General features: G+C 29.2%; 1 protein-coding gene across 3 annotated transcripts; it reads right to left on the reverse strand.

Moving 5' to 3' along the window:
- Positions 1 to 62: 62 nt before the first annotated feature.
- Positions 63 to 23,432, reverse strand: LOC129977113 (stearoyl-CoA desaturase 5-like). Of its 3 annotated transcripts, none has more exons than XM_056090538.1 (5): positions 22,979 to 23,432; positions 5,924 to 6,270; positions 5,641 to 5,771; positions 4,674 to 4,879; positions 63 to 1,823 (listed from the first exon to the last, which is right to left on the reverse strand). In XM_056090538.1, the coding sequence occupies exons 2-5, from the start codon at positions 6,243 to 6,245 to the stop codon at positions 1,367 to 1,369; spliced, it is 1,116 nt and encodes a 371-aa protein (XP_055946513.1). In that variant the 5' UTR covers positions 6,246 to 6,270; positions 22,979 to 23,432; the 3' UTR covers positions 63 to 1,366. The 3 variants fall into 3 exon arrangements, with proteins under 3 accessions (XP_055946513.1, XP_055946522.1, XP_055946531.1); XM_056090547.1 differs by lacking the exon at positions 22,979 to 23,432 and adding an exon at positions 13,611 to 13,857; XM_056090556.1 differs by lacking the exon at positions 22,979 to 23,432 and adding an exon at positions 9,725 to 9,838.
- Between the last annotated feature and the right edge of the window lie 501 nt (positions 23,433 to 23,933).

Consider the following 23,933-nt stretch of genomic DNA (forward strand, 5'->3'; position numbering starts at 1 on the left):
TAGACAAAGAAATAAACAATCAGTTTTCAGACATAAATACACAACCATTTATTGAAACATTTTACAAATTTTCTCTAGCCAATAGCGTAATATATAAGTTTTCCACAAATTTCTGATTTTTTTTAATTTCATAAAAATGGGTACAAAAATCAAAATATTGAATAGGTACAAAAATCAAGTTATTGAAGGATAAAGACAATTTATAATACAAATCATTTACTTTCCTTTAGAAAATACATTTGTAATACTTATTTTCATTTTGATTATAAAATTTGACAGAGTTAAATATTAATTTTAACAATCTTTTGTATGAATGGTTGCCTATACAAAAATTAAATCTAGAAATTGTTTTAGTTTATCGCAACAGCCGAACACGGGAGCGGGGTTGATATCAATTAGCAACATGCCAGCCAACTGATAGCAAAAGAAATAAAGAAAACACAATAAGTAACTTCGTAAACTTTTATAAATAATTGAAAAGCTTTCATTGCAAACCAATCTGAGAGTATTTCAATGCTTCTTAGAATATTAACCTACAAGCAATCATAAAGTTTACGAAGATAAGCTAATAAATAGATTTTGAGGATGCAATTAAAAATTAAGTAAATTTATGCGAAAAAATACTTCGAAAATATTTTTTAAGAAAGATTTTTATTTCATTAGAGAATAAAATTTTGGATAATCGGAAAAATGTATTACAAATAACATCCTTGTATCATAGAAAAATACTTGTTTGAAAACTCAAAAAACAACACAAATCTATAAATATATTCCTACTAAAGCATACGGGCATAAAGTAATAGCAAAGAAAGACAATAAATATTTCTACAAATTCTTTTTGTTAGGAATTTCTACGCTTGGCAAAGCTCAGAAAATAAGCTGCACGAGAGATCGGTATTTAGTTTAATACCAAAATAAGTATTTAGTACTAATGAATGAAAAACTAAGCATTGATATCACATAACTAAGCAATAGAAGACAATAAAAAGCTCGAAACTTTGAAATAAACAAAGCATCTAACAAATTTTCTTTAAATATCTTAGTAAACTTAATTTAGTTATCAAATTCCTGCTAACATAGATTTAAAACTGCACCGGTTGTAAAGTCACAGACTCAAATTCCTTTTGTAATTGTTTGGGGGGAACAGACCATAAACATAGTTGACAAGAAAGCTCTATAACACAGTTTTATTGACACAGATCAATTCCACGACACGGGTCAAAATTCTGCGGAACAAAGAAAAAAGACAATGGAACTTCATCACTTTTACAGCATTCTTTTTAGAATTGTCTCATGAAAGTTAATGGTTTCCAGATTTGGTCGACAGAAGATCCAGTTTATCTACTGCATCCACAAACACACAATCTTAGTCTTCCTTGGTGGGACAACCACCTGTCGCTTGGATCTGGCGTGGACCAGTTCTCAGCTTTCTTGCTTCAACCATGCCCTTGGAGACAGTCTTCCTGTCGTAGGCAAGCCCCAACCAGGCCATCGTGTCGATGAAGAGTGTGGTCAGGTTGTATTTGATACCATACTCACTGGTGGCATAATCGTAGGGAAAGGTGTGGTGGTAGTTGTGGAATCCTTCGCCGACAGCTCCCAGGGCGACCAGAGTATTCTCTCGAGGATTGATGTGAATGTCGTAGGGCTTGTTTCCCCACATGTGGGCTGCAGAGTTTACAAGCCACGTCTGGTTGAGGGTGAAGCAGAAGCGGAACAACGTCGAGATAAAAAACGCATTCATGAATGTTTCACCCCACAGGTACATGGGTGCGATGGTGGGGAGGACGAAGCAGCAAAGCACGACGAGTGGCAAATAAAATCTGAAAATAATAATAAATAAATTATAACAATTGATCGAATTTTACAGAGAATGCTTTTCTTAATAAGTAACGATAAAATAGTATAAAATAGCGCGCTTTGTTATTCATAACAACAAGGGAATGTATGTTTGGATCAAATATAACGAAACCATAAATAAGAAAGGGGGGGAAAATGTATGCAATCTTTTGATAAATACTGAAAAAATTCGAAATTTCTTTTACTTAGCATTGTTGGCGCCAATAAGTCAGCAGAACGCTCCACCTACTAATTTTGTAGCGCCACCAAGTGGTGAAATGATATAACTTTTTAGTGTGTGTTGAGAATAAAGCAATGGAGATACAGTCCAAGAGTTTGTGTTTCATTTGTATGTGATTGAGTTTTATAAAAACCTGAGCTATCGTGGGCCAAAACAAGAATTAAGATGCAACTAAAGAGCATAATTTAAATTTCATAACACAATCATGCACCTTTTAATATTTGAATTACCTAAAAAAGAGTGCGAATATAACCGATTAGCCATTGATCATAGCAAATTCTAGATGAGTTAAGAGGAGTTAGTTAAGTTATTAGTTCTGTCAAAAAATGTTGCCATAGCTCTAAAATATATTATATATATATATATATATATATATATATATATATATATATATATATATATATAAACGATGAGAATTCAATTCAAAACAGTTTATTAAGAAATTTTATTATTATTATTTTTTTTAAGCAAGATGATTTTCGTAACTTTTTTAATTTCGAAATGAGAAAACTGATGTGTAAATTTTTACTACCTCGATCTTTTTCAAAGAGTCTTAATTGAGGCTGCAATTCCAAGTTCATTCTATTTAAGTAATTTACAATCTCTTAAGAAAATGGTTGAAATTATTTAACTAACTGCAAGGAAAAACATTTCCTAATGATAAATGTGAAATTATAAGTTTTCATTGATAACAAACTTAATTTTATGGATACTTCGAACTACTTTTATGTGAATTTAATAATATTTTTTCTCAATTTCGATTCATCAAGATACATTTTAGTTGCTTTCATAGTACAAAAAATAACTGATTGCGGTCATTTTTAAGTAATGTTAGAGTTTAGCGAAAAGAATAACAAAATTTCTAATAAGGGTACCCTGCCTTCTCTTACATAATTAATAAATTTCTCGATCGCCAAAAAGTAGGATGTGGGAAATCTTCGAATTTAATGTGAAAAAAAAATGTTCAGACTTTTATGTATAAAAAACAAATTTTCTATACTTTTGTTCGTAGTTCAAAGCATGAACTACAAACAAAATTATAACTTCAGATCTGCAAGAATCCTTGAATTCAATCTATACTTATAATAAAGCTCAATGTGTGTGTGTGTGTGAGTGTTGGCGCTCTACAGGCCAGACCGTTTGACATACAGCTACCAAATTTGGTACATGTATACCTTGGAGGTTGGGAATGTGCACCTGGGGTTTCTTTTTTCGAATTTTTAATTAGAATTTTAATTATTAATTAAAAACTAACTTTCCCGCCAAAAAAATCTTCCATTTTCCCCACCGCCAACTTTTCCGCCAAAAAAATCTTCCATTATCCCCAGCGCCAAACGAGAAAGGCTTCAGTTTTTTTTTTCTCCCAACAGTAATGAGGCTAGGGTTAAAATTTTTCGGCGGATTATTTCAATCGGTTCTGTTTATTTTCTTAATGTTTGATGCATTTAAAATTAAACATTGTTAATGAATCAATCTTTCAGATTCATTCTGAAGTACTTTTGAATTAAAATAAAACAGAATAAAGGAAATTAAAAATTTCTAATCCGCATAGCGTTACCCCAACTGGCGTAGAAAAAATCACGTATTTGCGTTACGTAACCGGCGAAGAAAATTCACGCATGCGCATTCTATTCTGATTGTTGCCATGACAACGTTATCAATGGATGATTTAAATTATTTTTGGGTTAGTTGCATGCTTTTGTAAGTAAATTGTATTTATGTTAGTTATATATATTTTGTATATGCTTATAGTTTTAAGTACATCGGTTTTTAAGTAGTTTTTTTTAAACCTGTTTTCAACCGTTTATTTTAAACGATTCGTTTTATTTTCTTAGTGTTTGATGCATTTAAATTTAAGCATTGTTAATGAATCGATCTGCTCATAATGAATCTAAGAAAATTTTGTTGACCAACTCTTGAGATATTACATAAATTAAAAAAGATATTCTTTAGTGCCCATAAAGTTTAAACGCTGAGTGACTCTATTTTCAGTAATCAGATTATAAAAAAATGCTTTGTTTCAGTAAAAAATATTATTATATTAATTGAAGATAAATTCTTTCCACTTTAATTTAAAGCATAAATTCTACGGGTGCTAACAGAAAATGAGGGAGATACATATTACGTTATGACTGAAGGCCTTTATAATATTATGATAATCAAAATTTGAAGTTTTAAAATATTTTGATGAAGAAGCTATTAAAGTAGAAATTGCATAAAATATTTAATTATTAAAATTTTAACGAACATTAAGATTGGCGAACCGGCTGGTCGCCAAAGGCGGCTAGTTAAAAATAAGGCAGAAACTAATGAAGAAGAAAATTGGTGATCCTATAAACAGCCTTTGATCAAGATAATTGCACGATCGCATATTTTAGTTTAAACAATCTTGTCTCTTTCAGTATCTATCGCTATCTTTTTGTTTCGTAGTCTTTTTTAAAGCCCATTACAGCTCATTTTCTTGGTACACCTTGTTAATGAATAAGACTGCATTTTTGTTTTGAAACCGTAGGTGATGTTTATGCATTTACTCATCTCAGATTCCGGTTTTGAAACATGATTTCGAACCAAAGTGAGCAACGCTGACGCTTACTTTCTGTGGAACCTGACGACCGGATCAGCCATGAGATCATCGAGATTGATTTTCTTTCCCTTCTTGACGACTTCTGGGTGTTTTCGGCAGAGAAGCCAGCCGATGTGGGCGAAAAAGAAACCCCTTTTGGCGTTGTGGGGATCGGCGTCCGTTTCGGAATACTTGTGGTGAACACGGTGGTCTCGAGCCCATTCGAAGATGTCATTCTGTTAAAAAAAACGAATCAATTAATAAGAAACAATAATGTTTAGCATTAAAGCACAGAAAAAACTTCACACGCCGAGATTTTCCAATTCGAAAAAACAAAATGAGTAATATTTCCATGCTCGGTTAGAAAGAGACAGAAAGGAGGGTGAATTGGCAGACAGCCTATAATTCAGTTAATGAAAATATCAAATGTCAGTTTAAAACAAAATTTCTCTCTTGCTTTACAAATAATAGGGTGCATAATGCAAATGCGCGTGTAAAAATTCATTTTAGGGCTTTGGAAATTTAAATATATATAAAATATATTGATATTAATATTGCTATTAATATATTTAAATATATTGCTTTTCTTAATTTCTTAAAATTAATGTAAGAGTTTTTGCTACTACATCGCTTTTATAATTAGAATGGAAAAGCGAACATTTCGAATAACGACTCAACAAACTCGAATAGAGAATCCCTACTTACGACCAATAAAAGCATTGTCAAAAGACATATTGAAATAAACGGGAAATTTAGAAAAATTATAGTGGTAGAATAGTTCAAAATGTTAGAAATACAAAATTTTTGCTATAATTTCCAATTAAAGAATATTTAATTAATATTTGTAACGACAAGTTGACAATATTCTTCCTCATATCTTATATAAGTGTTTTAGGAAATGTGGAATATGCATACATATATACTTATACATTGACATTTCCTTATATTAGGATAAAACGACTGAATTACAAGATGAGCGCAGAAATGTTATGCTTACCTCGAAAGCAATGGTGAAAATGAATGCCAAGAAAACCCTGAGAGGAAACCTGGCTTTGTAGGAGCGGTGAGACCACAATCTATGAGCCCCAGCTGTCACCCCAATACCAGACAGCAAATACAAAAACACAGCTATAAGAAAACAAAAAAAAAAAACAACATGCATTTTAACTTATGCTCAAAAGTATACAAAAGATCTGTTCTTAATAAAACATTGATTAGAATAAAATATAATTGATAAGAATAAATAATAATACATCGCATTGTATGATGACTACACTCACCAAACACATTCGTTTGCCACTTTGCTGAAGTGAACATGAGGTACACTCCGTACAGAGATGCAATATGAAGGTAAGCAAAGAGGATGACGTTTCTCCACACGACCTGCATGATGGGACCTTCCTCGGAAATCTCTTCAACGCTTTTCTCCGCGGGTGGGAGCTCCTTGTCGTCCACTTTGTCGCATTCGTCGGGGATATCTTCCGGCTCTTGGATCACAGACTCGGATTGCTTTTCTGGAGATTCCATCTCAAAGTCAGCGGATGTCTGATCGCCGAGGGTTTGAGTCGGATTGACACCGGAGCAAGAGGATAATGGAGCCATGTTTCAAAAGATATTCAAATTTCAGCTGAAATCGGAAAAAAATACACTCAGTAAATCGGTATAGTTTTCCCCCCCGCTCTTTAAGAATATGTTTTCGCTATTTTGAATCGACGTTTTTTGTACCTTGTGAACCAGTATATATAAGTATTTTGCACTAAAATAAATAGCTCAAGTTTTCTATTTTTTTTTAATATTTATTTTGGTTTCTCAATTTTACTTTTAAAACTCCTTTCTTCGACGTCATTTTGCTCCAGATAATATTTTGTATTAATGTGAGAATTTATTTCACATTAATATATAGCCATGTGTTTCTTGATTTCTTCCCTCTACCGTCGATGCTGAACTTAATAGTTTACGCGCTAGATTCTAACTAAAAACGCAAAGATCACTCTCCTTCACAAACTAAGCAACATCGCTGAAAGAGACATCAATTGTTCTGCTGAACATTTCAAAGCTCATATGCATTAAAAAAATATTCCATATTCCTAAATTTTACTTCATATAATTTTAAAAACTTCCTTTAATCCTTTCTCATAAAACCTTTAAAGGAATCGCCTAATATCTTCTCTTCCCACTCACACCCATACCAAACTGATCAGGAGCTCTAGAAATGGTGATGAGATGTGACGCAGTCATAGTAGCGATACTCAGGTGCCGTGCATGAGAGAAAATTAACCTCAATGGAAATTCATACTAATACGAAATTTCTTGAGCTATCTCCGAGATAAGTTTGAAGACATCACACTATTCGGACTAAAATCTACAATGCATTAGATAAATCCTACATATCTTTACATTTTTTTTATCGCATATGCGATCAAAATCATTATATTTTCTAGAAAAATAAAGAAGAAAGAATTACTTCAGTCTAAATTATGTGAAATTTAAACTAAAGCGTAGAAAAAGCATACCATTCCAACTATATTTTTCTAAGATTCAATTTATTTCGCTTTTAAAGGAAAGATAAAATTTTCTATTCTGGACGGAGAGATGCAAAGATTTGAGAAAATTTTATTCTATGAACATATAACGTCATGAGACAGACGGAAGCCCAAAGTATAAAAACAATCAGCGAAAGTGATCTGCCCAATATTTTCTCTCATATTCATTAATAAAACTTTCCATTCCAGCTACATAAAACCTTGGACTTAGTTACAAATGCCATGGATGCTCAGATTTTTTCTTTCAATGTCCTGCACATAAGCGTTTTGTGCTTTGTGAAGAAAATCCAATATGCATTTTGGATGCATTTTTTTTCCACGGATGACAAAATCTAGCGCACAACTAGTTTTAATAACACGATCATATACCAAATTTCGTTAACCAAGTAAGTTGTAGTGTTTTCAGTTATCATGCATACAAGCATGTGAAAATAAAGACTGACAAATGGTCAATACTTACAAATTTTATTCAAGACATATATTTAACTTAAATGCTAAATCTACGTACAAAATTTTAGTCATCTAGCTCCTTATTTTCATCTGATCTCGGAAAGGCAAGCCTTACTGGGAATGCATTTTGTTCAAAATTTGATAGAACTCTGGAAATTCAGCGTAAAGACACATACCAAATTTCATCCGTCTAGCTCAAAGTATTTGAGAGTAATCGCATTCGGAGACAGACAGATAAACATAGTTCTAAAAATCCTTTATGAATATCCGGGGAGGTTTAAAACGGGGAGATTCGTCAAAATCTCGAAATCAAATTTTTAGCAATTATAATATTTTTAGATTTGTATATTTCATATCTGAGAAAGTAAAAATTAATAAACAAATAAAAAGTAATGAGTTGAGGGTTTTCTCTCCTTCCTTTTTAAAGAATTAATGACAAATGAACAGAAAACGATTGACATGATAAAGCGAAAATAATTCTGAATCCAATCAATTAAGAAAATTATACTTGTTCTTTAATAGTATATTCTCCGCATTTTGTTAGCTAAAAATATCTGAACCATGAGTGAAGTATTGAAAATGGCTTTTGACAAAAGAAAAGAGAAAAGGAAGAAAAAAACTATACGCCATTCGTAAAGCTGTTTGCTTTAAAAGAAATGCAAAATTATTGAAGCAACACACACTGCGATATCAAATAAATTAGAAATGATTCATCCACAAGCAAATTATACAAATTTTTAAAATATATGAAATTAAAATCTCGACCTCGAATTTTTTAATGATTACAATAAGTATAAGAAAAAGTTAGAAGAGAGAGAGAGAGATCGCATTACGAGACAATAAAATCAAAAATCTGCCATTTTCTGATGAACTCTTGATATAATTTGCCAATTCAATTTCTCATTTATAAAAGCATTTAACGACGAAAAAAAAATTGTAAACAAAAGCGACGATAAAGCAACATAGACAGGACAGTTGAAATATTTTTTAACACAAGCCTAACATAATTAGTCGGCAAAAGAACAGAAGTTGAGTTGTTAGAAAATTGCTTCCGAGAATTATGGCATTTTGTATTGTTGCCTTTCATAAGTGATACTTATTCCACAATCGTTTTCTACTAAGTGTTTAAACGTAAAACATAAAAAATACTTTTCAGATAACAGTAGACCATTTATCAGACTGTCACCAGACTACTCAAGGAGGGGGGAATATATATATATATATAAATAAAAACTGCAACAGTGTAAATTTTTGGAACTAGATCAGAAACGTGACTTCTGTTTCTAATATAAAAAAAAGAGACAAAAACTTGTTGCAATATCCTGAAAACAAACACAGCTGTTAAGCATATTCATTTTCTAACCATAGAAAAGGAAGAGATGTTAGATGAATCCTTTTAAAACATTTTTGCAATTGTTGCATGCAAGTATTATTAAAATGGGTCTTTAATTCCCCGATAAAGCGTAAGGATGTGTTAAAAAGTGATTAACAGATATAAAATCGCATGTTAACAATTATAATTTAGGTGTAGAGCATTCAGAAAAATAATTTCAATCATTACCGGTAAAAAAAAAAAAATAATAATCCAAACCAAATCTTTAATTGAAAAACTAAATACAAAATAAATTTTGTTTTTTTGCATTATATAAGACATTTCACAAAACCTAGTACATAAAAAAGCAGAATTTATAAAAATAATTAACTGTGCCAAACATAAATGCCGAGAAATAAAATAAGTATTATTAATTGAATAATAAAATGAATACATTTATACGAAAAGTGCTTGAGATATTAAAAATATTGCAGAATTATTTAATAAAAGAAAATTAATATAGACAGTCCACACTTTAACCCAATCGAAAATCTATGGAGCAGGCATGGAATTTAAGTAAGATAACATTTATTTTCGGCACATGTGGAAATGTCACTCAGAAGTTAGTATTCAAATGATTAGAGAATAATTCATTTTAAGAAAGTGGATAAAGTCAAATTATTACATACATGCCTCAAACAACAAATTTTCCTCGTTCGTCTTTGAAGAATCTATTTTTTAAAAAAAATGTCAGAAAAATTCCAAATTTAACTCACCAAAGAGAACGTCGCCCAGTTGTTCAACAACCCGTGTATTTGTTGCAAACGCGAACGTATGACATCTAAAAAGTGATACTTTTTCGCAGTGGCGGCATAAAAACAATACCTGCTTCATGAAACTGAGTGGCCTTGGTCAGCACATTAATTATCGTTTGCATGCATCGTAAAAATAGCATTGTTTCAGATGTCACCTGCGAGGCCTTTGATTTAGATGACCGTCTCTTAATAAGAAAGAGAGGTGCATTAATGCCGAATTTCGACGTGTGACATGTATATTTTACGAAAACAAGAAACACAAATGCACGTGAAGAAAATTGGCGCGGGCTTTCTTAAACAACAAATACATTTGAATACGTTTACAAAAGAAAATCAATTGTCGAATTTGAAACAAAAATACCTTTTGGAAACTGTTTAACTGCTTGTCATTCCGAAATCATAACTTGACGATCTTCCTTAGAAATTACTTTGATATATTAAATAACAAGCAGTTTTTTTTGTTTGTTTTTTCTTACCCATAATCTCCTTGGCATTTTTTAAAAACTTTTAAACATTAAATAAGCTAAAGGAAAACCTTGGCTTATAAGATAAGACCCATCTAATCACCTGTTTCGTAACATTGGTTTCTTAAAGTTTAGTTTATTTAAAGATTTGATTTAATATATGTACTTAGTCAAGTGGCAGAAAACATTTGGTGGATTAATGAAAGAGCCTTATATATAAGCTTAGTTTTACTAACTCGATATCATGCAACTACTTCAGTGAATCAGCGAAACACTCCTCAAACCATCAAAGATCGAAAGGTCATTGTTACATAAGAGCAGTAAAGGATTGTGACGAGATTTCATTTCAAGCAATTTCGAAACAGGCAGTTAAAACGGGCGAAATGACTCGCCGGAGCATTTATATTAGTTTCCTGTTCATAGCAGACGAGATTCTATCGTTTGCTATTCTATTTTCCACCGAATTGAGATTTGATGACAGCAGAGAAATTATTTCATCACAAATCATTGCAACAATCTTACAATTCTAATAGAAGAGCAGGTATTTAGAATTTTATCAGCATTGATTAAAAAAAAAATAAAACTAATATTCACGGGAAATGTTAAGATATACGGATATGCAAGTCTAACACGGTTTTATTTTATATAAATATTTTAAAGATAAGGAACAGCATTTTTTTGCTTTTTTACGAAAATCACGAAAAAAAAAAATTAGCTGCTGTTTGTTTCAGATTCTTGCAACACTTGTGAATGATCAATATGGCCATCTTGATTTAAAGAAATTATTAAAAGTGCACTGATTACTTTTTAAAATTTAATTTATTTTAGTTATCACTATAGAATGCTTCATTCTCTCCCCCCCTCTCTCTTTTCACTTGAAGAGAAATCGTAATGAGAAAGATAAGTCCATGTTAAGGACATTTATTTCTTCTGCCAGATATTATACAACCATTTGGACATGACATTCATTTCGATCTAGATGCCTTGATTACCTCCTTTTTCATTTCAAAGTAAGAAAATGCGAGCATTTTTACAGGAAATAGATTATTAAGGCCTTTCATAGCTAAAAAAAAAAAAAAATGCATAGATTCTATTAGGAAACCTTCGTAAAAGCAACAGATAATAAATAGATTACAATTAGGAAGAATAAACAAGAATTTAAATAAATCTTCAAAATAATATTTAATTTCCGTTAAACCGGATGTTGTAATTCCCGGAATAAGTTCTCTGCAAAGCGGAAAATATTTAATATTAAAATCTAAACCTGAATTTAAATTTAGTATCGGTTATAGAAAATAAAATACTTTCAAATGTATAATCGTATTATTATTATTATTATTATTATTATTGTTTGCAACCAATCCTCTCTCTGCATTTTGATGAAAGCTTTTATGCATATGAAACGTTAACATACATGGTACAAAAATCGATCTCAAGTTGCATTTAAACAATTCTAAAAGTTATTGGATGTTTCTTAGCTTAGGCTTAGCAAAAACGGATTTTGAAAATATTAATTTTTTTTTTCAGGAACTTTAATGTATAATAAAAGAAAATAAATGAAAACAATTTTCTTGTCGTAAAGAAGAAATATTACCATTTTGGATAGCTAAAACAAATAATTCATAAAAAAAAGTAGCAATGCTGTGAAATAATATAAGAAAAGGAAAAGTTCAAGAGGGAAAAAAAAGTAATGTAATTTGCATATTTAGAATAAAAATAACAGAATAAAAATTTAAAATATTTTGAATAAACTAAAAATAATATATTATTAAAATAATAATATAATATTTCCACAACTGAAATTCAACTAAGAGAATTCATGCTGCACAAAAGGCAAATGTTAAGAAATCCAAAAGAAAATTATTTTTCTGGCTTCCAGTGAGTGAGTATCAATTTTATTACTATGCCAATAATCTTTAGAATGACTTTATGATTTTTGGCTATGATGGAACAACGTGTAAAACTCTACACAAATTTGGATTTGAATCTGCATCTGCAGCTGCTTAATGTCTGATATAGCAACAATCGGTAATAAACAACAACAACAAAAAAAAGACTTCACGAACTGATAAAAACAGAATATCTTTCAGCTAAAATGAATACTGTATAAAATTTATTATAAATTTCAACAGAATGTGTACGTGAGATCTGAATTCTGCACACTATTTGTGATAAAATAAATAATAATGGTGAAAACCACATCTTATTCCAAATATACAAGCAAATCAATGAATAAAGTGCTGAAGAAATATTAACACATTTCAGAATATTAATTACTCATTCTTTTCAATTACATAAAAATATGAATTATTTAAGTAGGATAAGGATATGGCATTGACTCTCCTTTCCTTAAAATAAAGGGGCCCTTTGACATTTCTTCTAGTTTTATTATTTAAGGTCAATGATTTCCATATCTAAATAGCTTTACAAAATTAAAATTATTCAGAACCAAACTTAATGAATCAAAAAACCTTTTAAAATTGAGTGATAATAAAGTCTGGTTAATTCAGTTAAGGTAAAAAATAAATTGATAAAAAAAATTACCGGGACAAATATTTAAGGTAGCAATTAGCTGAAATAATGCTTTTAACGAATTGTCAAGATAAATGCTTTTATTTTAAAATGTTCTTTTGCAATCCAATGTTTAAATGATGAATTCAAGTGAATACTTATTTTCTGCATGACAAATATAACTTATTTTTAAATTGAATGGAAAAATATGAGTTCAAAGGGGTGGGGAAATCCCTTTTTCTTAATTTATCTTGTTATTTATTAAGATAAAAATGGGAATGATCTAAAACTTATTTTAATTTATTGCAACTTTAAATCAAGTATTACAATTAAATATGCATGTCCTTTACATATTTTGAAAAATTGCAATTCATATTTTATCATTTTCTAAATCAAGTAAATGACATTAAACTTTTCTGCAAAAACATAAAATGGAATAACATCATTGAATGAGTTACAAATAAAACCTGATGAGTTAAAAATAACTTAATAAATAAAAAGAGGCATACGAACAAACATCAAACAAAAATTAGATCTTAAATACATATAACATAATAAATAAAATAGTATACATATATGCTTAAATAAAACAAATATACAAGTGAAAACAAAAAGTTTTCTTATTACTAATCTAAATAACTGAACAATTAACAGTCAAATTGCGCAAAATTCACTCAATTGCTATGATTCAATCTAACCTATTAAGAACGGAATAATAGGACCAATTTGAAATATTGTATATAACAAAATTACTAATTTCGACTTACACAAGACAAAACACTTAAAAACATTCATTTCAACTATCCAAAATCTTTACTACCCAATAATGGCGAATTTCACTACAGGTGTCAACACCCCAAAGAGTTTCTTACCTAATTCGGTGTATATTCCTCTCAGAGAGAAAGCCAGCCAACCGTCATAACGTCTGTGTCTGTACTTACTTCAACTTGGGTGGGAGCATATGTGATTCGATATTCACGCCGCCCGATTGATTAAACAACCTTTTGTTGGCCAAGATTGTTCCTTCGGAAAAACGATGGCAAACTACACTGGTAATTCGATAATCCCTTCGATGACAAATCGTTTGCTTTCGAACAAATGTCTCTGTCCAATGGTACGTCTCTCGTCTATGCCAACCAGGATCGACATTGCCATGAGCAAAATATTTCGAAAGGGAGGCAGGGGTGCTATGTTCCACGACGCTCGATGACGTCACCGAGAGCAGATCGATATCCCTCTCTGGGCTTCTAGAAAAATCATAAGGCCTCCCTGTCAAGCGTTTTCGGGATTAATCGCCCCCATGCTCCCAACTAATAGTGACAACATCTTGGAAGATTATCAGGTGGTTGGGGAGATGTATTCTGCTTTCATACGAAACCGATTATCTTTTTTGTTTCGAATGCGAACTTGTGATTTCAAAGGAGAAGAATTTAGGACCGCCTTCCGCAGATGAGAGTAAACACTTGTTGATGGGAGAGAAACACAAAGTCGTAGACATTTTGAGTAGTTCACCTTAGAATAGAGATAGTTCACATTCTCATTGGTTTGGTTTTTGTTCATTCTTTGGCTCATTATATTTTAGTATAAATTAATCTTGATTTAGAGATCAGCTTTTTATAGGAATTTTAACTGTATTTCTTTTCGAACAAACTAGAGAATTTCATTTAATGAATATTAAAATATCTTTTTCATCTATAATTACTATATTTAAAGATGGCATTGGGCATTAAATGAATGTGACATTTCTTATTTAGGTTTCAAAAAATTAATTTTTCTCAACTTTAATTTGCTTTTTCTGTTACATCTCATCAATGAGTTTCAATCAATTAACCCTAAATTTAGTGAATTATTTTTACTTCAATTTTTAAATTTTATTTTAATACTGCTGAATAACATGAAACAGAACGGTGACAAAAACCTTTTTAAATAATAATAATAATAATAATTTAATTTAATAAACAATTAAACATAATTTTGATTTCGACCTTTAGCTGATATTTAATGGTCTTACTTTTTTTTGTAATACCATCAGAGAAAAATTGTTATATTACGAAAAAATCGGTAAATTTAAACCTCAATTTTAAATATTATTGGAATACGAAGAGTTAAAAATTAATCGAAATTTTAATTTTTCTGTTTGGAATAAATTTTAGAGAAACTATCGTAAAAGATTTATATTTTCTCCACCTTACCAAAAAACAGATTTTCAGAGATGTCAATTTTATTTTCGCACAAATTTTTCTCTAATTTTAATAAATGTATCAACATTAAGCTTAAATGCGATTTGGAACAATATTCCTTTATTTTTTTAATAACGAAATTTAAAATTTTATTGTTTTATCAAATCTTTTATTCTTGTGCTTCAACCCGTCTTAAAGTCACAATAAAATATTTTATCTAGATAATAATTCAGATACTAAGATACTAGATACTAAGTAGAATTTTCACTTTACCATTTTTAAATTAATTGTATTTTGATGTTTGTATTCTTGCAATATATATTGTGATCTAAAGCTGATTATTTAAAGAAAGCAACAGCTTCAGATACAAGACGAGACAAATAAATCAGACATAAAACATAATCAGATTACGATGCTTCGGATTATAAATTGGAATGTACTTTTTTGCGATGTTTTTCGTACACTTCTTAAAAATTCTTTAGTAGAAATACAAAGTAGATATCATCATCGATTGATCTGAGCTTGTAACATGGCATCTTCATGTACAATATCTCGCGTTCTTTACCTTCCCACAATTTCCCGAATTTCAAAATTGAATTAATGCCACGTGTTCACCTTTGTTTCACGCGAAAATGATTAATTGTATAAGAGGTAAAATTTTTAGAAGCTCTATATTGCTATTTTGATCCAGCACAGGCTGAAACTGCCTACCATACCAACCGAATGAATGAAAAGAAAAAGAACTCCGACGCGGTGAAACTTTTTCAAAGGTACAAAACAACAACAACAAAAAAAAAAAAAAAAGTGCCATTTTATTCATTTGGATAGCTTTTTGAATGAAATCGCCTAAAGGCACAAATGACGTGACAACACGCTTTCACTCCAGGAAAAAAACATAATAGAAAGAAGATAATTTCTTATCAATAATACTAATTGGTTCATTCAGTAGGTTAAAAGTGGAGGAAGCAGTATTGATAAGAGATAATTTGTGAACTTCTTTTGATCTAAACAATGGGAAAAGTGAAATTTAAAAAGACGACCTTGATTGGTTAAAGGCAAAATAAATATTACTCGCGAGTGACAAATTTGACAGCTCAAACTGACGTTTCAAATAGAGGGATATTAATCTTATTTGAAAAGAGAAAGTAAATTAATAAGTATTTCTTTCAACCAATTAAAATAAACAGCTGATGAAACAGCTTTAGGCCATGAATGAATTAGTTCCTTCACAATCGATGAAGGTCGTTACAATTCATTAAATAAATGTTAAAGATATGTACACACAAAAAAAGAACGCAAAAATACTTATCGAAATCTTGAAATTCCAGTAAAATGTCCCACAAAATTTTAAAAATTAATCAACATTTATTAGAATTCAGGATAATGCCATCAAAAATTCGCTTCACGTGAAAGAGACGTAACACAAATAAGATTTAAAGGTTGGCGAAAATGTAAGGAAAACAAACTAGGTGAAATTGTTTAACATGTTTATTTTTTAAAAAAAAAAGAAGTTAAAACGACAAAAGAGGTGTAATTTTTTAGAAACAGAAAGAGTAACCAAAATACTATTGCAATAATACAAAAAGCTATCATAAAGTAACTGAACTAATTTAAGCTAAAATTAAGAGAAGAGAAAATGATTATGAAAGTGGTATTAATTTGGCATGTAACTGCGTTGTAACAGTAAAATTACCAGAACAAAGGGACAATAATATGAAATAAAAATAGTATATATATATATCATAATAAAAGATATAATACATATACAAATATAGAAATAAAAAATAGATATAAAGCATAATATAATATTTTATTTATTATTATTTTTATATATATATTAGAGAAAAATTATCGAAAGATAATAAAATCCTAATATTTTACTAATAATAACATTCAACTTTTCACTGTTTTAATATTTAACTAAATATTATGTGTTAATTTTTTTTCTCTTTTAAAAGATATTTTAACAAAATAATTATTTTATTTATTAAATTCCCTTAAGATTTGAAAGAATTGCAGCAAGTCACTGAATTGGCGACTTGCTGCAATTACCATAATTGTTATTATCAAACTGCTTGGTGAATTATCGCATGAAATAATTTTAGCATTTGGCACGAACTGCTTCATACGAAAACGGATTTCATGAATGTGGCGATGATAGCGTATTCTTGAAGATAACCAAATTTTCAAAACAGATAACACAATAAATAAAAATCTTTGCCCTCTATTGAAGTTTGAGTTATAAGTTGAGTTAAGCAGTTTTCAGAAGGAGCTTATAAGATTTGCATTGCAAATGAAAACTCATCCATCTTTAAATGAGCACAACTCTCGATTATTAAACTAGAAAGGGAAAAAAGTTACTTACCATCAAAAAAGTGAAAATATGCCTGATTCTATGTAAGGTCATTTTTAATTTGTTTTGAAGGTGAAAAAAAATTAAAGAGTATAAATTAGTATTCATAACATGCTGGTCTCTTATTACATGACGTCATCTTCCATCGTAAGAGGAACAGCTTATATTACTATTACTTACAACTATAAATATTTCGTAAAATCTTTCTTATATTAATTTAACTAAATTTAAGTAAAAAGAATTTCCATTCTTTATTTTTGAAAAAATCTTTTTTTAAAAATCAATATATTAAGCAATCAGACTATCTAATTACTCCAAAATATAATGGTGGAGATAAGAGGTTAAAGCTGTAAAGTCCTTTGGCTAGAAAACCGAAAATAAATCAACAGTATATGTTGCCAAGCAACGACAATTAAATAAATACCCGGTCATAAATTAAAAATTAGAGTACCTGAAATGCTTGAATTGATTTGTTATTTCGCACAGTGAATATTGGAATAATTATTTTAGTTGATCGATTCGAATATAGTTAAATGAAGCTTTAAAATTAGTTATAAAATAGTTATCTATAATGATAATAAAGATGAATATGTGTGTGTATGTATATTAGTGCTCTATAGGCCAAATCATTTGACAAACAGCTATCAAATTTGGCATAAATAATTGGAGATAGGAAATGTGCATCTGCGAGCGATTTTTTTGAAATTTTAATTAGAATTTTAACTAATTAAAAACTAAACGAAATTTTCGCGATAACTTCTTTCAATATTATAGCATAAAAATAAATTTTACATCGTTCCAAAATGTAAAAAAATTGTTTTTAATGGTACCAATTTAATAATTGTGCGATTTTTTTTTCTTCTAAATTTTGGTAATTTAAAAAAAAAATTACTTAGTTTTCAACAATATATTTTATTATTAACTTGATATTTAAATCATTTTTATTATTTCATCAACTATCTGAGCGCATGATTTTTTTCCCATTATTCCAAGTTAAAGAATGATTCTGTTTAACATCTGTATAGTTTCGCAAACTATACAGATTTTTCCATTATTCCAAGTTAAAGAATGATTCTGTTTAACATCTGTATAGTTTACGATGCAAACAAAGAAAGTGAAGTTACAATACCTCGAAACTTTGAAGACAGATGCACAGAATATTAACTCTTTTAAAAACGGTGTGTTACGAGACAGTCCCAATTAGACAGATTCATAACGCTATAAAACGAACTCAAGAAATAAAAAGAATTAAAAACATTAAAATAACACGTCTTTAATGTTAAAGAATTTGAAGGAACCATGGACTTAAAATTATATCTAAACGATTTTTCTGGTATCAAATATAACCAATATTCTAAGTGAACCCATTGATAACCTGAGGCGACTAATAATTAAAATACACGTAAGTTTGTCTGTAAACGATCCAATATAGAACGGACGTTAACAAACATTACCCTTTATTACAAATAAACGATTAATCAACAGACAAATCCTCATAGATATGAGTTTTAAAGCAATCGATGGCGATCTGAAATGAGGTAGTGCAAAAAAAAAAGTAAGAAGATGCACCTTTGATGCATGATGTTTGTGATTAAACAAACATATTCATTGCCAGTTAATTCTGTAAGATGGTTATCAAATCTCTGAAGAAATGGAGTATTCATTTCGCATAATATTCTTGACAAAAATTCACATTCATTCACATAATATTTTGCAAATGTATAATAATAATAAAATGTGTAGATTTGTAAATAGCATATTGACCAGTATGAGGACGGTGAATATAACATGGACTTAAAGAAACCAATTGCAGTTGGCGAAATGATAAGGGATTCATCTGCATCTTTTAAGCACACATATATTACATCAGAACTTAGATCAACTGAAAAACAGGGGGAAAAAAAAAAAACGCGATTCACTAACAGATCGGTTTTAGCACAATATTTTACTCTAATCGCGTATTGTTCTTTATATGATGCAATAAGAAACGATATACGATAATAATATTCAAAAAATGCTCATCGAAGCTTCATCTTCACATGCTACGTAAGAGTGTGCGTCACTGTTCTCAATTTTCATCTTTCAGTTTCTTCAACACTTTTTTTTTTCCTCTTTTTTTTTGTAAAAATTATCATCTTGTTTCGAAACATTGTACTAAAATCTGATAAAATTTTAATGAACACTTGGCTTTATTAAACTTAAGTGAATTTTGAATTCACTGTTTAGTGATTGCTTAATTGCTTTATAAATTCATTTCCCAAGCAAGAAATCAAGGCAAAACATATCTGATAAGAATGAGATTGATGTTTTTTTATTCATTTACTTTCTCCCGAAAAGAGACCGTAAGTGTAAAATATTTAGAAAATCCTATTTTACAAGCATATAAAAAAATGAAAGCCAAAATAAGAGATAAGAATAATCTGAAAACTGATTATTAGAATCAAAATTTTAAAAGAAACCTTCACTTATGAAAAAAATAAAGCATCACTCTTGTAATGTATATACATATAACACTAATATAAAGACTCTATTCTTCTAAATAATTTAAACTTCTAAAATTGATTGGTAAATGGTGATCATAAAATAAACGGGAATCCCAGTTCTAATTACAAATGTAGAAAACTCATTCCACATTTTATCAAGAACTTGCTCGGTCAAAAATTCGTATGAGAATAATTTTTTATTATATTTTTTAACTGCAAAAGGCAACATTTAAAAAAAATTTTATTATACTTTTTTATGATTTTTTAGTCTGTTTTTGTATTCTCCTTCCAACACAAAAATATCAAAAATTTGCACATAGGATGGGCATGAAAATGCAGTCTTAGAAAGGTAATAAAACTGGAGCTAAAAAAAAGCAGGAAAGATTTCTACACAATGCTTTTTTTATCACATTATTTATATGTTCTTTTGTCTCTGGTAAAATATGTTTTGGGAAAGCCGGCAGATTTATAAGATGTCAGAGATTGAACTGCATTATTCGAGATATTTACATGTTAAGATAATAGCATATTTTACAGCACATATGTTGCAAAAGTTCCGTTTAGAAATTTAATGTACTTTTAGGTAAGATGAAATTTACTACCGCATTTTTAAAATTGGTAATAGCTTGCTTAATTTTTGTAAGAGGATTTTATTTTTTGTATATATATATATATATATATATATATATATATATATATATATATATATATATATATATAAAGAAAGAAAGATATATGATGCAATAAGACTAAGATTAGTTGACGAAACCAATTAAACAAACGTAGCTTTTTCTAAAAAATTCTTACAAACGTAGCATCAAATACAAATATCGTTTTAATTCATGAACCATTTTATCTTTAGCATAACTTTCTTAGGATCGAAAGCAAAATTGCAGGTTACCTGAAGTCGTTTCAATTTTTTTATACATGAAATCATTTTTGAAAAGTTATAGAATTTCAGCATGGTAGAACATGAAAAAAATAATTTTTAAAAGGTTTTTGTTTGATTACACATATTTTTGAAATATAGATGGCGCCGCTGGGACAAGAGCAAAATAAACTGCTCCGGTTCTTTTAGACACGTGCACTATTCACCTTTCTACGATGATAACGCGTTTTTTGGCACTGGATCAAAACATTTCGGTTTTGAATGAAAATGCACTCGGATAAAGAAGAAAAAGTGCTGATAAAAAAACAACAACTTGTATTTGGATTCTGAAGTAACGTGAAATGCTTACATAATTCTTTCTTTTTTTTAGAAAAAGAAATTTTAAATGTGTTTAGAAGAAAATTATACTTTTAATTTGTTGCTATTTTATGTACAAAAGCAAAATAAACAAAGTAATTTTATTTGGTAATTATTATTCTAACTACTTATTTCTTAGAAAGATTTTTTTTTCTTCAAATAGAAACATTATCTTATGATGAACATAAGTATAATTAAAATGTTCCTCCACATTTAGCAATATTTTGGATCAAATAAGGCTTTTTTTTTTTCAACAAAGCATGTTGCAAAATCGTGAATTCACTTTAAAAAGTACAAAAAGTAAAATAACTAAACAATATTAACTTTAATGGAATTCTAGTGGGATGAAATATTCATGATATATATGATGAAATATTCATCGAGATATACAAAAACTATATATACAGCAATAAATCTAGAATAAATTTAAACAATAATATTTCACTTAGAAGCGCAAAAATATTTTACCAAAAAAGTTTTTATAGAAGATCCTATTTCAGTCTGAATCCATTTGGAAGATTTTATAATGAAGATGATCGTTTAAATCCCTCGTCAAATATACACTGATTCAATAATAAAAATAGCTGATAAATAATTATTATTAATGCTTTCAAAAAAACCATTTTGTACTATCTTTAAAACAGTTTTGTAAAAAAGCAAATTTGATGTAATACCATAATGCTGTCTTGTTCAACAATATATAATTTCAACATAAGTGCAGCACAAATCAATATTACATTGAAAAAAAAAAACTTTCTTCGTTTTTTTTTTAATCAGCAATTTAGTAAAGAATTACAGCACCTTGGAAAATCCAACTATTATTCAAATTTGGCTTTGAAAAGTGAAATATATGCTAGTAATATTTTATTTCACAAAGGAACCTTTCCTACAAAAATTAATCCTACGCTACTTGTAATTCTTTTCTCCTCTGTCGTCTCCTTATTGTCTTCTATTTATATTGAATTCAAGAAATATTTAAATATTTTGAGATAAGTAAAATATATAGATTATTTTCATTTACCATGTACTAATGGAAATTTAATAACAGAAATTATTTAAATTTTCTTCCCTAAAAGCGATTGGTTCTTTTGTATCGAGATTTAAATCACATTTCACACACACTATAAGTAAAAAGTTCTCTCTCAGAATATTCAATGAATGCGAGTTTATAATGGAAGTACAAATCTCAACAACATTTTCATAAGTAATCTTTTTACTAAGCGAAATAGAATTGGAAACAAATTAAGGAATAAAATTGCTCATGGCAAAAAGAAAATTATGAAAATAATAATAAGTTACAAAGAATTAATCACTAATTGGAGGTAAATTTATTTCAGTGTAATAGAATTATTTCTGAATTTTATATTAATCCACCCACATAGATATATAGATAAGGTTATTTTATATTTTCATTTTCTTTACAAATTCTGAAATTCTCGCTTTCACATTAATGTGCTATGTATTATCCAGCAAGTAAAATATAACTAAAATAAGTTATCCAAAATATGCTATATGAAATGCAATTCAGCCTTTTCTTTTTATTCTAAAATTAATAACGTAAAAGTAAATTAATAAAGGCACAGAAATTTAAATGTGACTGAAATTGAAAACGTTTATGCTCTGAAACGTTACAAAATAAAAATTAAACAGTATAAGTTAATTATGATGGACGCAATACTATACATAAAAAATAACAATCGTTTATGAACCATAAAATTGTTTTACAGACATTCAATTAGAAACTTTTAAACAAGTTTTGAAAAAAAAAATACAAGAAAAACCGTATTAGAATAACCAAAAAAAAAAATGAAAAATCATGATGAAAAATTGAAAATAATGCTCATAATTAATGGCATACTAAAATTTATTTGAATAAGCTTAAATTTTTTTGAACTTTATTTGAAATTTTTTTTTAAAATTGCAAATAACTAAGACAAGAAAAATTAAAATGACTAAGACAAGAAAAAATATTACTCACCAATAATAATGTAGAATTTTATATGTTCAAATCTTCTTTATAATTCTCCTTTTCAAACCTTTACAAATGCTTAGCCGATCAAATATTTCTCGCCAATTTACAAAGCCAAAATCATATTTGAAATTGACCGAATTTTCTTTTATATAAAATTTGCTAATACAAAGTCCATCGTTCAGTGTATTGATTTCTAACCTGAACTATTGCAACCGGAATTTAGAAAAAAAGAAATCCAATATTATTGAAAACAAAACATGCTTTTTTTAATCAGAAAAAGAAAAGCGAGATGAGTCCAAAGGTTGACTGCCTGTTAAATTTAGAAACACATCCTGATGGGAGTAAAAAAAGATCAAAATAAATCAGCTTTTGGCTTATCAGATAGCGAAAGAGCCATGCGAGGTAAGAAAGTCCACTTGTCCTTACGTCAGGCGAAAGACCGGCATTTCTAAAATAAGAATTCGAAATCCACGCTCAAGTAACGAAGAATAGAGAGTAGTTTGTGACGTCACGCACAGGGTCTCCCCCAATTGGCTGTAACGATTGTCATACAACCACATGGCGTGATCTTTTGCAGCCACGCGAAATATCGGCTGCTATGGCGTGATGGTGAGTTCCTAGCATAGAGTTTGGATTTGAAAGTTAATAAAAAAAAAAAAAAAAAAAAAAAACTATGCGACTAATAGCCACGTGTGGATAGGTTCATAATTTTAGATTTTTTTTTAGAAGGGAGTACACGTGTTATTTTTCGGGGATTCCGAATGCTTTTTGTTTGCCCGACTCACAGTTGAAATTTCGGTAAGATTTTCATTCGACTGGGGGATAATATTTTTTTTTTTTTTTTTACTTCCTTCTTATTCGTTTTATTTTTATTATGGCTGTTCGCGGTGTGATGATCACGTGTTTCCACCGGCTTCGACTTTTATTACCTAACGATTGTCGGTGCATTTTTTTTTTTTTA

The sequence above is a fragment of the Argiope bruennichi genome, chromosome 1, assembly GCF_947563725.1.
Source record: "Argiope bruennichi chromosome 1, qqArgBrue1.1, whole genome shotgun sequence".
In the NCBI taxonomy this organism is placed as follows: domain Eukaryota; kingdom Metazoa; phylum Arthropoda; class Arachnida; order Araneae; family Araneidae; genus Argiope; species Argiope bruennichi.